Here is a 15,158-nt window from a genome sequence, read left to right on the forward strand (position 1 = left end):
GGGGATAGGATGTAGCCTTACGGCTAGAGCGGTTGACGTCAAAGCTGGGGAACTGGGTTTAAATCTCAGCAACGACGCTCAACATTAGGTCTGGGCGAAAATTTCGTTCCGTTCGCGGAAATTGCGATAATTTGACATTTTCGCGTTCCGCGGAGAGCGCGAAAATGTAAAAAATTCCGGTTTCCGCAGCTTGGCGATAATTTGTTTCTTGCTCGCGCTGTAAAATAATTCATTCTCGTGCGCGCAATCGCCTTACCTGAATCCCTGCGTTCGCCGACAAGTTTTCTTGATCCGGTCGCGTTCTCCATGAGATGTTGTATTGTTTTTAGCCATTTGCGCTGTCTCGCGACAGTTCGCGCCCGCAGTGACGTCATGCGTCGCGCGATCACGTCTTTCTTCTCGCGATCATGCACCGCGAGACAACTCAAAACAAGATGGCCGCGCCCGCAAGCAACCACATGGGTAAGTTGGCGACCCGCAACCATGCAGAAAAACTCGCGAACATGCCGGAAAAAAACTTCCGCATCTTCGTGATATTTCCGCTTGTTTGCGATAATTTTAAATATTTTCGCGATAATTTGCGAAAGTTAATTTCGCAAATTCCGCCCACCCCTACTCAACATCCTGTGATTCTGGGCAAATCACTTAATCCCCCCTTGCCTCACAAAGATGAATGTGTCCTCATGTAACGAAACTGGTGCTATGTAAAGTGCTCTGATGCCCGAAATCTTCGGGTCTAGTTCGTGCTATATGAAACTGTAAAAAAAAAGAGGGAGAATGAGGCAACAAAAGTCAAGGTCTATGTGGCAGAAACTTTTTTTTAATTCCTTATTGAAGGAGGTGGTGGATGGGATTCAAAGTACTTCCTGATCAGGTAATGGGAGAATAACAAACCATATATGTGATACAAATATGTGTAATGGCCTGCTAACACCTATTCCCAGGTGTACAACCATATAATAGATAATCAGAGCATTAGAAAAGAGGGCAGAAATGAAGCAGCAGAGCCAAGGCCTTTACGGCAAGAACTTGATAATTATGATTTTTTTCACTTCCTTTTTGAAAGAATACATGGATGGGATTCGACGGACTTATACTTTTAAACAAAACCCCAAATGGCTCCTGCATTATGATGTAAGAGCATTCATGCATGTTAAAGCACACATGTGTGTACGACTTCACGCTGGGGTCACCATATAGATTTTTTTGTTGTTGAGACTTTTGCCAATGCTGAACAACATCAGCCAAAAAAAAGCATTGGCAAAACCAATAGGTCTACATTGACAAACCCAATAGGCAGACCGACTGACTTTTCCAATGCCTTTTATCCTCGCTTTTTATCTCGTTATCTTCATGAGCCATCTGTTCTGTGAAAGATTTTAAGCTCTGAGCGACAAGTACGAAAATACTTTCAGAAAAGAGTCACATATTTATATTTAATTTCTGTACTATTCTGTACTAGTTTTTTTATACGTGCTCTTGAAACTGATATTGGATGGTGAAAATCCAGATAAAAAGCATTGGCAAAGCTAATAGCTCTGGTCCCGGCAAACTTGTGGAATTGATATATATATCCCAAAACAAGTTGTCTCGCCCCGCCCCAGGCAGGCAGATCGCTGATTGCCGGCGGAGTGCGCCGTCTTTCACTTTTCTTCCACAAAGTTCAATTAAGCAATCACAAAGAGGTTTTTCCACCACCAGTTGGTTTATTTTCAGTAACGCGTTTCGACTGGCACTGCAGGCTTGCTCATATATATATGACCGCAATCTTCTGCTGATGACATATGTGTCTTTATGAAAAAAAAATATTTGTAATATATGTATAGCTAAAAATGTATGGAAGAAGACATGGGCAAATAAGTGTCTAAATACAGTATTAGCATCAGCAGAGGATTGCGGTCGCGTGAGTTATAGTTGCCTGCACTAACTATAACGGGGGAATTTCATTGGTTTTTTATCAGTAAAATTTCCGCTAACTATAACATGTGTGAAACCTATGGTTTTTTCAGTGAATTTGCAAGGTTTTTTAAATGCTAATTCCTAACTATAACGTGTGTGAAACCTATGGTTTTTTCAGTGAATATATATATATATATTTTATATTGCAAACACAGGCCACAAAGAGAAAAAAAGGAAATATGCTGTGTCTAAGCACATGTACTTGAAATAAAAATGTTACATTTGAAAGAAGTTAACCATCACACATATTTAAATAGAATGGAAAACTGGTACTCTCTAGCAGCTTAGTGTACTTAAATCAGGTATAGAAAACCTTTTTAGTTTTAATTCGCATCAAAGATGGCTGCGGTACATAGAAAAGGTACTATTAATGGTGTGGTTGACAGAGCGCTATGGGACTGATAGTTGAACAGAACAAATGGATGAAACTAAGGGGCATATCAACAACAACCGGCGATAATTATCGCTCAGCGCTCTTAGCGTGAGGATAATTATCGCCGGCTAGCGTGAATTTTTATCGCTGAGATAGCGTGCTATTAGCAACGCTTATCTCAATAGCGATAAAAATCCTCACGCTAACAGGCTAACGTGAGATTATCGCTGGAAACCCAGCGATAATCACACGTTACCTTGTTGATAGGGACAGACAAACTTAGCCATGATATCCTCCTCCCATAGGATATCATGGCTAAGTCTGAAAATTAGCAGACGTAAAAAAGCAGCGTTAACCGCGGTTAGCGCTGCTTTTTTTGTCTCTAACAGGGTTAGCGACATTCTTGATAATAGGAGAAATGTCGCTTAGCGACATTTCTCCTATTATTTTACTCTGGAACGCCCCTTTGCATCTCATTAGAGATGTAAGGGGAAGCGTAGAGTAAAAGGGTGCTAACATGCAAATTTGCGTGTTAGCACCCTGTTGTTGATAGGGTGCTAGTTTTATCTCTGCTTTTTTGGCTTTTAAAGCCAAAAAAGCAGAGATAAAGCCCTTGTTGATATGCCCCCAAAGATGTCTACAGACCCAAAGTAAACAGAGCTAACAAAACCGTCAGACAGAACCACGCTGGGGTCATCTCTGAGTGTTTTTGGGAGTAGTTGTTTTGGCTATACGGAAACTGTGAACCTTCCTGACAGTCTTGAGACGGTAGACCTTGTCAAACTCTATGGCTGATTCTGCCCCGGCCCTCCCGGTCCTTCAGCCTCGCGCTGTTACTCTATAGTTAGACTTGCCTCTGTCACCCGAAGGCTGAAGAGCGTCTTCCGCTGCAGGAAGGTGTGTGGTAAGGAGGAGAGGTAAGAGGGTAGGGATAGTTTACTGGTGGGGTGGAGAGAGTAGTGAGTGAGGGGGGGGCAGAAGCTCGCCTCCTGTAAAGCTGCGCCAGCAGCACAGACTGGCATCATGTTCAACAGCTGGGCACCTTAGCTCGCGCTGAACAATTCCATTCTAGACCTGATAATGGGCACCCAATGAAAGGCGGTGTCATCACCAGGGTGCTGGCAAGCCATCTGAAGGGCACTGCCAGCTGCCTTCCTGCCTTTTCTTTTCCGAGAGACAGGATCACTGTCCCAGGAGTCAGCAGGGCTGTCACTCACCCCAAGCATTCCCTGGCTCGGCTCCTGCTCTTGAGGTGCACAATCCTATCTCCACTTTCAGAGGTGACTTTATTTATGAAGCGCTTACCATGCAAATTAAACCGCCTCTAGGAACTTCATTCTGGTTATTGTAAAAGTACAGTCTTGTGGCAATAGAAAATAGAACAGTTTTTACGTCCTATGGGCCGTTTGCCCGAATGACTCAGCTTTAAACGAACACAAATCTAAACACATGCAGGATGCTACAGTCGACCCGGAAGCAGAAGGCAGAAACGTGTGAGGTAGATCCGGTTCGTTGATGAGTATAGACGAGCCCTGGTCAGTACCTGCCTGGGTTTGTGGTGATCAGCGGATGTGTGCAGTATTTATGGAACCTGCAATCGGCCACAAAATAACTGTTTATTATTACACTTTCGACGGTACTTGGACACATTACAACTTCTGAAGGGAAATGTCAGAGACTGTTTCATTGATAGACACCTTGTAACAAGAAGTGTCGAATCAAACTCTGAAAGTTCCTCTATGCCGGGCTTGGCCTGGTAACCAGTCCTTTCTCACAACGAAACTGGCGAAAATCTCAGCAGTCTATCCCAAAGATGGCTCCCCCACATAACACACAAAAAGTGAGCATTGTGTATGACTCCTGTTGCCCAAGGGCCTGCGGCTTGCTTCGGACTTCTGGAATAATACAAAATATATAATTTAGCTGAAGAAGATGTTTTCAAATGACTCATTATGATAATGAAGAGCCGGAGGCTGAGATTTTTCAAATGCCGTTCAAATATCTGTGACATATTTGTTAAGAAAGAACAGATCATTCATAGTGCATACATTTTGAAGCAGTAACCTACACAATGCTTCTACAGATCGCGTTTCTTTCAGATTGAATAGCCAGGAAGTGAACAATTGGTGGAACAGCACGGGGTGCGCTTGTGGGAGCATATTTTGGCTGTGTTCATTAAATTAAAATGTAAAACCAAAGGGCATAATACCATTTTAACAATAATGACTAGTTATCTATTGATTACTATTTCCCCAGGTGTGTTATTGGAAGTGCCATTAATCGATCCTAGAGGCTGTGTTTCAAGGTCAGGGCCTTAGTACGAGTTTGGCAGTCTTCCTGTCGGCCCGCCACCGCTACGCTCACAGGAGGGCCATCATGCTGACGTCTTCGAGTGCCCGCCTGCTGAATTACAACTGTAATACAGGACGGGCGGGTGGTGCTGCGCGGTCTCCAAGCAATGGGTGAATAAGGCTCATAGGTGCACCTTCACTGCAGACGCCACCATGACAGTGCTGCAGCACGTTCCTGCACAGTCCGGCATGCATGACACACCGTGCAGGAACTTGGGTGCAATTTTGTGCACCCCCCCACATACAACCCCAGGAGCAGCAGTTGACTCTCCACCACCCTTTTCATGGCGGGCTCACTGCCATGAAAGGTGAGGTTGTCAGGCAACTTGTAATATGCACAACGGTGCTGCAGCCGCACTGCCCCTTCCATTGTGCAACCGTTGCGGGATCCTAGATCCCCAGCGGACGTGGCGATTCTGTGGCGGTCCGACCGCCACACTCCAAATAATGCTGGCGTACCCGCAGTGGTGGCGACCGCCGCCGTATTCATAATAAGGCCCTTAAGGTTTTGACCCATATTGTAAACAGAATGATGTTGTTCTTCAGGATATCGTACTCTCTGCCGCACGTGTGCAGCTGCTTTCCACATGAAAGTGAAATGAGTTAAAGCATTGGTAGGCTAATTCCAGAGCTACATTGAATTAATATGTTGGGCTCTTCCGGAGCTCATTGAGTACCTGCTTAGTTAGGCATGTTCCTTCTGTCCTCTCCAGGTCCATCGTTGCCATTTCACCTTCTACTTTTTCGACCTTGATCGGGACATGTCAGAGTGTTCTACCAATACCTACCATCACAACTACTGTTGGACGTGGCGTGGTTTGGGTTACAGAGATGGCCCCTCTGTTCATTCACTTGGGTGATGTTGCAGAACTGAAACTCAGTGCCACCACTATCACACAGCATACAACCTCAATCCACCATTTAACACCACGCTGGCCTGCTGGTGCTTATGGTGGACTGAGTTAAAAAACGTCCTAGTGCTAGGACTAAAAGGGGTCCTATCGTATGGAAATGAGTTGCTGTGTATTAATCACACTGCTGATTGCTGGTGGGGAAAAAAAGGGCAATGGGGTGTTCTCCGTGCTTTGGACCAGCAGATTTTGACGGGTCAGATGAGTTTCTGCCTAGATTTGGCTTTGGTGAGACATGAACCTCGACTGTGGTCTGGCGCAGCAGGCCTGACCTTGAAAGGGGTACCATTGTCTTTTGTGAAGCTAGTATTGGAAGTTGGGGAGGCGGGCTTGGTGGTGCCTGTGGCAAGGGTGCTGTGGTCTGAATAAGTGATTTGGAGCCTACATCATTGGAAGAGAGCTCGGGTGAGGTTGACTACATATGAGACATTTCCAGTGCATGTTGTGGGAACAAATGGACAGAGCCACTGCCAGGTGCGTGGTATATTTGTTCTGCATAACTCCGTGGCTGGTGTGTATAGAATCATAATAGTGGAATGTCCAATCAGAAATGAATATTGGAAAGAGAGTGTTAAAAGAGTAAGTGGGACAACACACTCTCCAGATGAAACCAGATTTGCACAATGTTACACACCACAGATGGATTTGCCTGTAGAGGCGCCTCGATGCTTGGAGCTTCTGCCCGAGTAGGCGGCAAGTTTTCTAAGGTTGGAGAATTGTTTGGTGCCTGTCAATGTAGGGTGGGGATTCTGTGAGGGTATTTAGGAGCTTGGGCGCCATGACACTACCTGGTGAGTTGAATTGTAATGAACGTATGCGAAGATGTGCATGAGAATCGCTTGTCTGGTTAGGTCCTCAGGATAGAGCTCTCTGCCCCCATTGGCTGCCAGTGACGTGCAGCAGATCAGCATTCAGAGTGCCTTACCTTGCGCCGGGATTTGCATGAGGTTAGTTCTCAAATACACCTGCAGCCTACAATTTGATATGCTTGAGGGTAGTGCTCCCTACAAACAAAAACACAAACTGCCTCCAAACGGATCTTTTATACGCTTCTGTATATCAAACTATTAGAAGGAATCCTTGAGAGAAAGGTGGAGAAGTGACCAATAACGATGGTCCAAAAAGATCCAAGGTTAATAACAAATAAGCCCAAAATACCTAAGCTGTTCAGTTTGTTGCTGTAGTGTTTATATAGCGTGAACACAGCCCAAGGGCATTTTACATGAGCACTAGACTACATTACACAAGGTTTGATAACTTTTTTTGGCGGGGGGGGGGGGAGGGGGTCGAGCAGAGGGGATCCAGTGATTTGGTCCGAATCCCAGGATATTCAGCCAACGGCAGGACTCGAACCCCTGTCAAAGTTGGCAGCTCAGGCCGTTAGGTCACATCTCCTCCTTGAGCGCTTGTGGTTAGCCCTCGCCACGCCTGCCTCTTGCATGAGTCAGCACCTGTGGCTAGTGCTCGCCACACCTACCGGCTGGTTCCTGACGTTAGCCACTGGCCAATCCGCGTCCGGCCCTGGCATTAAAGAACATTTTTGTGCGCACCAGAGAGGGCACAAAAGCGTTAACAAAAGACCATGTTTTCCTGTGGCCAGTCCTGCCCTCAGGGTAAACACAACCTTTCCATTACCTCTTGACAGGATAAATTAGAATGCAATAATAATTCAATAACTGACAACCAGGTGAATGGGCGCACTCCTTAAACAGGCGTGTTTGCTGTAGAGGCAATAAACCCGCCATTGTGATTTTTATGCAGAATGGCTAACTGCCTCTTTCATCCTTCGAACAAGGATATGGATTATTAGCCTGGCGCCAAACCCATCTTTTTGTCTAAAAACCTAAATGCCATTGTGAGTTCAATTTGACAGTGCAGCTGAATGCAAGAGCTATTGGTAGCAGGTTTTTTAAAATACACCTCCAGTGGGCATTGAAGCCGCTCACAGGAGTATTGCTCTCTCACCTCATGCTATTGGCTGTTTGTGGTACCTCCCCCTATGAACAGCCTGCATCTTCACCAGGCTCCTCCTGTCACAGAGAGTCACACAGAAGTCAGTCTTTCTTATTGGCTCACAGCCATAATCCATCCCCAAACAATTCTTTCACAAGGAAACTCAGTCACAATGGCCTGCATAGTGTTTTAGGCCTGGCTTGGAGGGGTCATTAGAGCCATATGGATAACCTCATGTAATAAAATAGATTAAAAAAACCATGTGTACATACAAATATATACACTAGCAAGAACCGTGCGATTTAGGTCTAATGCCCTGGCGTTTTCCTGAATGATGCTCTCATTACATAGAAGGTTGCCAGGGCTCCGCGTCCTATTAGCCTAGTTGCCTAGTTTCTCAGGTGCAGGGGTGATTGGCTACTCCGGTACAGATTTCTTTCTTTGGACTCTGGGGCTTGTAATTTTGGTGTTATAAACGAAGAAACAAGACTGCAAGTCCCCGAGTTCAAAGATGAAACCTGCACTGGACAAGACTGGACCTGGGAAACCTGGCAGGCCTGTATTTGGACCATTGGCAGACCAGAACAGTCTCAAACAAAAACATTCAATTTTGATCCCTTCTTGAACAGTCTCCATGTATACATAAAGTTAGTTTTAGTCAACGGTAGGTATAGAATTAGAGCCCGCTATATCTCCTTAATAGGTTATGGCGAATGTCATTAACCATTTGAGGGCAAAGGTTATGCACAAACCTGTTGATCAGGGTGTAGAGACTTCAAAGGATAATGGCGGCCTGGAAAGTCCTGCGATGTTTTTAGCCTCAGCACAGGGGACATTTATCTGTGGGAATTCGTAGTGTGCATTCAGGAGGATCCTGCAATTGTAGTTACTTATCCAACCATCTAAGGGGGACTAAATCAAAAAGATCTCCTCCAAGATCTCCATTAATGGGGGCCCATTGGGTCGAGCAGGTCACTCACCGGTCCACCGAGGAGCATGGCCAATGAGGAGCATGACCCATGTGGATCATGACCCGACGAGGAGCACGACTCTTGAGGAGCATGACCCGACGAGGAGCATGACCCATGAGGAGTATGACCCGTCGAGGAGAAACATGACCCAACAAGGAGCATGACCCATGAGGAGCATCACCCAACGAGGAGGAGCATGACCCGACGAGGAGTAGTATGATCTGACGAGGAGCATGACCCGATGAGGAGCATGACCCGATGAGGAGGAGCATTATCCGACGAGGAGGAGCATGATCCGACGAGGAGGAGCATGACCCATGAGAAGCATGACCCAACAAGGAACATGACCCGACGAGGAGGAGCATGACCCATGAGGAGCATGATCCGACGAGGAGGAGCATGATCCACCAAGGAGGAGCATGATCCGCCAAGGAGGAGCATGATCCGACAAGGAGGAGCATGGTCCGACGAGGAACATGATCCGACAAGGAGGAGCATGATCCGAAAAGGAGCATGATCCGACAAGGAGGAGCATGATCCGAAAAGGAGCATGACCCAACAAGGAGCATGACCGATGAAGAGCATGACCCAGACGTTTATGTTTTCTAATTTTTCACTTTTCTTAAAATACTTGCAATAATAATACAAAAAACAACCATTGCACCATTTTGTCAATGTCAGATTGCCTTTGTTAATGCTTGCATTTACTGGTAATGTCCATTGGAACGAGCCAAAGTCACTGGTGCTTAAAAGTAGATTACTAGCCAATCACTCGATAACTCATTGACTGTGGCTTGCAGACACTCTTTGCTGCTGCATATGATGTTAATGGTAACCCTCATGCTTGTCGGGTAGTGTTATGGCTACAACTATCATTGGGTATGTATAATGTAAGGTTGCTGAGTGACTGAATAATGATAAGAACAAATGTGTGTTTACAAGCATTTTCCTGTTTCGGTATCTGCATGCGTGTTTTCCAACCCTTATCCATAGTTTATAGGGCTCACTTTTTCCATCATTGGGAGGAGCAAGGCCTTGTTGGCAGTCAGGGGTGGGTGGGGGTGACTGGTGGCTCAGGGCCGGATTTCCCAATAGGCAGTACAGGAATGTCCTGAAACCAGGCACCAGCCTCTCATCTGACTTAGGATGTTCTGACAGAAAGCATTTCAGCGTTAAAAGCAGTGCTTAATTTGTGCAGGTGGCTTCCGGTGCACACCGTCTCACATTTTTGGAGGCCGGAAGTTATTTTTCATTATCGGACTTTGACCCAGAGCAAGAGCGAGAAAAGCAACAAAAGGGAAAATAAGGCGTAAAACAAGGAAACGAAAACCGCCGCAACAAAAGCAGAAAGCATGAGTCAAAAATAACCCGCAAGAGTAGAATTAAAAGGCTAGAAGTGTCGAGTGGTGGAAGGAAGAGTCACGAGCCGGAATCAAGTAAAGGCAGCCTTGGTATTTAATAACCTCGACATTTGACATCGCTGGTAGTGTCCCCCAGCGCACTTACTTTTTTATTTCTTAGGTTTTTTTTCTTGTGCAAATTAAGCACAATATTAAGTGGAAAGTGGGGAAAAGTCTCTATCAATGTGGAGGGATCTAATAGAATGTGGATGATGAGGCAGCGAAGTGGGAGGTATTTTCCAGGTGAGTGTGTGTGTGGGGGAGGGTGTTGGAAAGGAGTGTTGACAAGGAAGAATTAGCAGGCCAAGGGGGTGTACGGCTTGAGCTAGGGCAAGGATAAAGGGACGAGGATAGTAAGAAAAGGGTAGCAAGGAATACGAATAAGGGTATACAAGGACTGCAAGAGATTTTAGGGGGCTGGGAAAGGTGGTTCTGAGTGAGGTGAGCAGAAGGTGCTTTAACACACTAAGCTACCTTATCAGGTACCATCAGCTGAGGAACGAGATATTGAAATGACAATGTAATCCATACGAGGCCATTCTAGGCTGAGGTTCATAGCAGCTCTCACCTGCAGTCCCTGAAGAGTCGGCACACGGTGGCAGGCCCGCCTGGCTGGTGCCTTCTTAGAAAAGGCGTTGGCACAGCTAAAAAGGCACTGGAAACAAGATATGACTTGTGATTCTGTGGCAGAATAAACCGATTCATTGTGTGGCCCCATCAGAAGGGATCCCGAAAGGGCACAAGACTGAGAAATCTAAATATAATACTCTGTCTCCATTGCTGACATACCTCTCCGACTGCCGTACTCCATTGAGCCCGACGGCCGTACTCCATTGAGCCCGACAGCCGTACTCCATTGAGCCGTCGGAGGTCAGCCATTCGACCACCGCTCAGTTTAGAGAGGGCAGTGGATGGCTTTTTTATTTGCTGTCGCTCACCGCAGAGAAAACCTGCGGGTTAGGGACAGTAGAAATAAACAAGCATTGGCATAGCCAATAGGTTTCACCTTCGGGACCTTATAAGTGTTTAGCCATGCAGCACATTATCCTGTTAATAATCCGGCCACACAATTTTACGCCCTATGATGTTTAAGGACGCGATCCCTGTGTGTCATGGACAGAAACATGCTTTGTAATGTACCGTGGTAACACTGGGCTGCCAAAGTCAGTGCAGACTATCAGTCTATGTACTTCGACCAGTGGAGATGTCTGTAAAAAAAACATATCTTCCACTCATCTGGTAAAATGCAGGCATGTGCAAATGGTGGCAACACATCATACTGTAAGTACACCAGCCGGAACATGTGAAGTATTCTAGAAGAATCTCCCACCAGGGACCTGTCAAGAGCTTCCTCCATTGCTTATTGAGCTGGCAAGTCACTAGTGGAACACACCCGGCTCAGCCCCTGATTTAGGTGTGTGCCAAACCATCATATTCAGGGCCCCTGGAACTGTGCAGCAGGGTACGGTCAAATTATGCAGCAGGGTTGACTAAATTAAGTGGCAAGAAATGGCAAATTATGTGGTATCATCAGGCACATTTTCTGATAGGATTAGTTCATTTTTCTGTCTTTTTTTTACACTTGTTAACGCTGTCTGGACATATGTTGCACCTACTTAGTACCAGTTTAACACCCAGACCCTGATCATACCTTTAACAAAACCAATACACACTGTGTTGGGAGTAAAAGGCTGCACTTTAATAAACAATTCAATTCTCATGGCCCCCTCGCAGGCGGCATGGCAAAGATTTATTCACGTTTAAACATCAATTGCCCTCTGTCTTTTTACCCTGAACAGCACATCCACAGCCCCCCACAAACCATTTAGAGCAAGGCGATTAAACATGCCGCGTCGCCACCCACACAACACCGCATGCAGCCGCGTAATTGGTAATAATGCAGCTCAACGAGGCAGCCTCATTAGGCCGGGCAACAGAGCAGAATGCAATAAACAGCAAGTGATTTTGCGCTACATTACTACAGATAATGCGCTAAACTAATATATTCCAACCAGCAGCTATGCAGCGCCAACTATGACTGTGCAGCGCACTGCAGACATTTTTTTAGCAGTTTTATAAAGCCCGAACTTGACACAAAGGTATCAGAGCACTTTATATGAGTACCAGTTGCATTACAGATGGATGCATTCATTTTTAGGCGCGGGGAGATTAAGTTATTTGTCCAGAATCACTGGATGTTTTGAGTCTCCAGCCAGACTCGAATCTGGTCCCCCAGCTTAAAAATCGGCCGCTCTAGCCATTAAGCCACACATTGCCAATGAGTGGGCAACTTGACTCCTCTCGGCGCCTGCCCCACATTCATGTTGGCACACATCCCCTGAGAGTAAGAATGATAGCAGTTTGCTGTACAAATGTTGGGAACAAGACATGACACCCCATCACCTAGGATATAACTTGTTGGGCTGAAATGCTGCTGAAATTTGTGTTTACTGTTGCCCAGGATGAATACAACAGTCTGTAACACTAACATCAAATTGCAAGCAGAAAGAGGGTTCTGATTTGAGGGCAATCCAGACGTACCACGTGATGTAAAGGCGCTAGGCTACTGTCAGCAGTGCAGCTGCTGTTTGCAGTGGCGCTTTGCCCCCAGAGCGTGAGGTGGCAGTGCACCCTGATTCTTTCTATCCTTTACTATCCAACTGGCGGGAGAGCAGCCTTTTTCTTGCGTACGGGCGATTGGCGTCCTTGCTATCTGCTGTCTGGGTTAAAGGTCACAGGGTACTTAGAATCGGACTAGGAGGCCATGCCCTCTCATAACTAGACATAGATACGACATGCTTCTTGATTTTGCTTTTAAAATCAATAAAAAAAATTCTAACTCAGCCGAAAGGAAGGTGAAGGAATGTCTGGAGCCAAGTAGGCTTGGCGTTAGTGGCAATGTAGCGATAAACCCATAGCAGCAGGCAGCACAGACTATCAGTGTCACATATATACGAGCCACGCACTTTGAAACCATTACGTCGGTCTGCCGTTAGTTAAATAAATGGAGGAAAGAGCAAGACGCAGCTAAGAGAACGCATAATGTCTGCTGAGCTGAAAGAAGGCACACATGTTTTTAGCGTACACAGTTTTAAGACCAAAGAAAGAGGATGTGAGCAGGTATAAACAAACATACAACAGCTCACGTCAATAGACAAACAAACCAGGGCGGCCGCGCGACGACCGCAAACGCGTTAATTAGAAACCTGAGCCTGAACAGATGGCGACCCTGCTCGTAACCGCAAGCCGTAGGCCGTGGGCGGATACATTTACTGGGAAAGGTGGGACATGCACCCGCCTTTGCCCAATTGCGTGCTGTCTTTTCCTGTCTTTTTGAAAAGACGCACGCAAAGCTCAATAGAAATAAAGCCGAAAAAAACCACACACACAAGCGTGTGACAAGTCCAGAGTGATTCCAAGAGGTCGTTTTCCTAGAGTAGCTCATGCGCGCTGCATTAGGCTCGACCTAACAAATGACTCCCCACTCCAGGAGTTTGATTTTGAAAAAAGTAAAACTATGTGTTGGTTGATGGATGGCCGTCCTGTTTTACAGAGCTGTCTGTTAAACTTTACAACACTGATAGGAGCCACCAGTGATACCAGTTCCTGCCAGTGTTAAGAAATGTCCAAGGGCCGGGGGATATCTCTAGATTTGGGGGACTTGATGTCAGGGCAACAGAGCGATTTACCCCACTGCTCAGACAGGCACTCAACCGTCCTCCAAACTCTAAATCAGTCCCTATGTTTTTTAAAATATATATATATATTTATGATTTGAGCTCGGTATGCTAATGTGTGTGGATGTACATATGTATTCCAACGTGCAGGCAGACAGAAACAAGGAGGAGTGATTGTAATTGAAAAGAAACATGTTGACCAAGACTGGTAGAGGTGACTGAGATGGAAGAGCCACAGAGTGGAATTGGAGAGTGGTCACACGCAGTTCCATGGCTAAGTGGGGTTCCGCTAATTGTATGCTTGGTCTTCAACATCAGCATTTCTCTCCCCTCCCTCCACCCACCAGAAGACACAGTATTGAAATCCTAAAATGAAAATTGTTCCTAATTCTATCATTCATGTCTCCATTCCTAATTCTAATCCTAATGTATTTAATCAATTCCAGGCGTCAACGTTATGCTGCGGAAGATTGCTGTGGCTGCGGCATCTAAACCAGCTGTGGAGATCAAGCAGGATTGCGAAACCTTCTACATCAAAACCTCCACCACAGTCCGTACCACAGAGATCAACTTCAAAATTGGAGAGGAGTTTGAAGAACAAACTGTTGATGGTCGACCTTGCAAGGTGAACCACTCATAATCAATCTCTGCCTCAACCTCCCCGCCACAGCCCTACTTTGGCCTCTTTCTCACTGACCAATGATTTGTGCAGTATATGTGGTTTAGGGCAAATACCAGTAAAGTCTATAGATTACATTAGAAAAGTAGTCATTTGTCACATGGTCTCTTGTGATGTAAAATATGAATTTATTGAGAAGATATAATTCACAAAGCATCACATGCTAAGAAGCCTCAACATTAAACACTGTATCAGGGAAGGGAGTCAGTAGCTTAGTGATAATAGTTCTTAAAAGTGATGTCCCACAGAAAACTTAAGAAATGCAGATTCTTCACCTGACCTCTCAGGACCCTTTCTTTGTTTTTACTACTGGGTCCTGTAAAGGGGATTCTTACATTTAAACCTGACAGCATGTGCACCCACTTGTACTGTTCTTAGAACCTCTTCCATCCAGCCTCTTCCTCTGGTGTATTGGTTAGCCCAGGTGGTTATATTTCAGAACATGGCATAGAGAAATATTGTCCTGATTTAAATAATGTGTCATAAATATCAAATCTAAACTTTTGTCCGCGAGTGTAGACTTTCTATTATTGATTTCAATGAGATTACATTTTTGTAAACGATTTTTAGGACATTGTTTATATCAGGTGAAATTGTTACAATGATATTCTGATATCATGCCACCCAAGACGGCACGATCTGCCATATTGATCTCTAGAGCCAGCATCGGATGGGTGCCTCTGAACTGTGCTTCCTGTACCTGACATTAGTGCTGTGCTTCATTTGTAAAATAAGAAGTGCTAGGGCCCTCATCAGGAGGCTACTGCAGGTTGCACCACCCTTGGCCCTGTCAGCGCTGCCAATTACAGTACCTTTAAAAACACAACTTTCACACTCCTACAAGTGTGACAATTCAGACTATTTCAGGCCCACAAAGCTACAAG

At 45.5% G+C, this 15,158-nt stretch overlaps 1 protein-coding gene across 1 annotated transcript in view; it reads left to right on the plus strand.

Annotated features, from left to right (window-relative positions):
* CRABP2 (cellular retinoic acid binding protein 2) overlaps window positions 1-15,158 on the plus strand; it is a 56,457-nt gene that overhangs the window by 26,482 nt on the left and 14,817 nt on the right. The window contains exon 2 of the mRNA XM_085639551.1: window positions 14,042-14,220. Within this exon, the coding sequence (XP_085495677.1) occupies window positions 14,042-14,220 (179 nt within the window). The remainder of the gene's footprint in view (window positions 1-14,041; window positions 14,221-15,158) is intronic.

The sequence above is a fragment of the Triturus cristatus genome, chromosome 12, assembly GCF_964204655.1.
Source record: "Triturus cristatus chromosome 12, aTriCri1.1, whole genome shotgun sequence".
Taxonomy (NCBI): domain Eukaryota; kingdom Metazoa; phylum Chordata; class Amphibia; order Caudata; family Salamandridae; genus Triturus; species Triturus cristatus.